Genomic DNA, 1940 nt, shown 5'->3' with positions numbered 1-1940 from the left:
TCTAAAAATATATCTTATTGAATAAAGGAGAATTTTCAAGTATTTCTCATAGAAATAGGGAATAATTTGGAGCAAGCTGGAAATGACAAGGGAAAAGGGTTGGATTTCATAGTAATCACAGTGTGCCACAGAGTCAAAGGTGTAGTGGGATTGTATGTCGAAGTTGAAATCAAAAAATGCAAACTCTGTGTTAACGTAAAAAGAACAAGTCCTGCTTCCACATTCTGGTGAAGAATCCCAGATTCTGGTTCTGAGGCTCTGAGCCCTGCAATCAGGGGCACTTATTCAGTCTCAGCACAATTAACACTTTTATTTTCCTGTGTCACAAATTTTTCTCAGAGCACTCTTGATGTCCTTGTTTCTCAGACTGTAGATGAAGGGGTTCAGCATGGGGGTGACCACACTGTACATCACTGAGGCTGTTGCAGTAGAGTGTGAGTTTTGGGTCACAGCAGAGCTGAGGTACACACCTAGGCTAGTGCCATAAAATAAGGAGACCACAGAGAGGTGAGACGCACAGGTGGAGAAGGCTTTGTACTTGCCCTGAACTGATGAGATTGCACGGATGGAGGACACTATTTTGAAGTAAGAGTAAAGGATGCCAAAGAGGGGGCCAAGAGCCAGCAAGAAAGAAGCAATATATATCACCACCTCATTGAGAAAGGTGTCAGAGCAGGCACGCTGAACCACCTGGTTAAGTTCACAGAAAAATTGTGGCATTTCCAAGTCTGTATAGAAGGACAGCTGCAATACCATTAAGCTTTGTAACAATGCATGTAGGACACTCACAACCCAGGACCCCAGAACTAGCAATACACAGAGCCTGTGGTTCATGATGACCATGTAGTGCAAGGGGTGACAGATGGCCACAAACCGGTCATAGGCCATCGCAGTCAAAAAGAAATCATCCAACCCAATGAAGAGTACAGAAAAGTAAATCTGGGTGATGCAGCCTGCATACGAAATGGCCTTGCTCTGTGTCTGGATGTTCACTAGCATCTTGGGGATGGTGGTGGAGGTGAAGCAGATGTCCACAAAGGACAGGTTGGAGAGGAAGAAGTACATGGGCGTGTGCAGGTGGGAGTCTGAAATGGTGGCCAGGATGATGAGCAGGTTCCCCAGAGCAGTGACCAGGTACATGGACAGGAAAAGCCCAAAGATGAGGAGCTGCAGTTCTGGGTCCTGTGCAAGTCTCAGAAGAAGGAATTCTAAATATTGAGTATCATTACCTGGTTCCATATGCATGTGACTACCGGAAATAAGAAAAATAGCATAACTAACTTTTACAGACAGATAATACTTACACCATTGAAATGAAACAATACATATTTTGCTGTAAAAAATAATTTTAATGATGGGTGTGTAGGTCATGTTGGAGTGGTTGCCTAACATATGCTAGGCCCTGTTTACCATCCATATACCTCAAAAAATAAAGAGAAAGGCCAGGGGAAAAGAATGAAAATAACTTCTATAGAACATGTGTGGCACTTGTCCCATAAGGGATCCTGTGCCACCTCGTATAAGGAATTTCTGTTTAATTCTCAAGGTTTCACTAGGAAGTCATGCATTTTAGAAATCTAAAGAGAAATATAATTACGCCTTTGAGTTGTGTAATCGAGCACTCCTCATGAACACTTTGATTGTTTCTGTGTCTTGGCTACAGTGAATTGTGCCACGTGGAAGGGCAGATCTCTTCAATACACCCATTTCAATTTCTTGGGCTACACATCCAGTAGTAGGACTGCTCCATCAAGTGATAACTGTGTTTTTAATTTTGTGGATTCTCCATATAATGGCTACATTAACTTGCATTCCCGACAACTCTAGGTCAGTATTACTTTTTTTCTCCACTTACTCACTGGCCCTTGATAAACTTGGTCTTTTTGATAATAGCCTTTAACACTGGAGTTAGGCTTTGATTAGCATTTCCCAGGTAATTA

The 1940-nt window shown here is 42.3% G+C and overlaps 1 protein-coding gene across 1 annotated transcript; it reads right to left on the bottom strand.

The window, feature by feature from the left end:
- Positions 1–309: 309 nt before the first annotated feature.
- On the bottom strand, positions 310–1239 carry LOC144253868 (olfactory receptor 7A10-like). Its single transcript, XM_077796527.1, has one exon. It carries the CDS (start codon positions 1237–1239, stop codon positions 310–312), a length of 930 nt encoding a protein of 309 aa, XP_077652653.1.
- Between the last annotated feature and the right edge of the window lie 701 nt (positions 1240–1940).

This window comes from Urocitellus parryii, chromosome 3 (genome assembly GCF_045843805.1).
Source record: "Urocitellus parryii isolate mUroPar1 chromosome 3, mUroPar1.hap1, whole genome shotgun sequence".
Classification (NCBI taxonomy): Eukaryota; Metazoa; Chordata; class Mammalia; order Rodentia; family Sciuridae; genus Urocitellus; species Urocitellus parryii.
The sequence above is the reverse complement of the archived record's forward strand: the minus strand, read 5'-3'. Positions and strand labels throughout refer to the sequence as shown.

What these genes read in the sequence shown, in the direction of transcription:
- LOC144253868 (XM_077796527.1), bottom strand. Translation starts at nt 1,239, where the DNA reads ATGGAACCAGGTAATGATACTCAATATTTAGAATTCCTTCTTCTGAGA.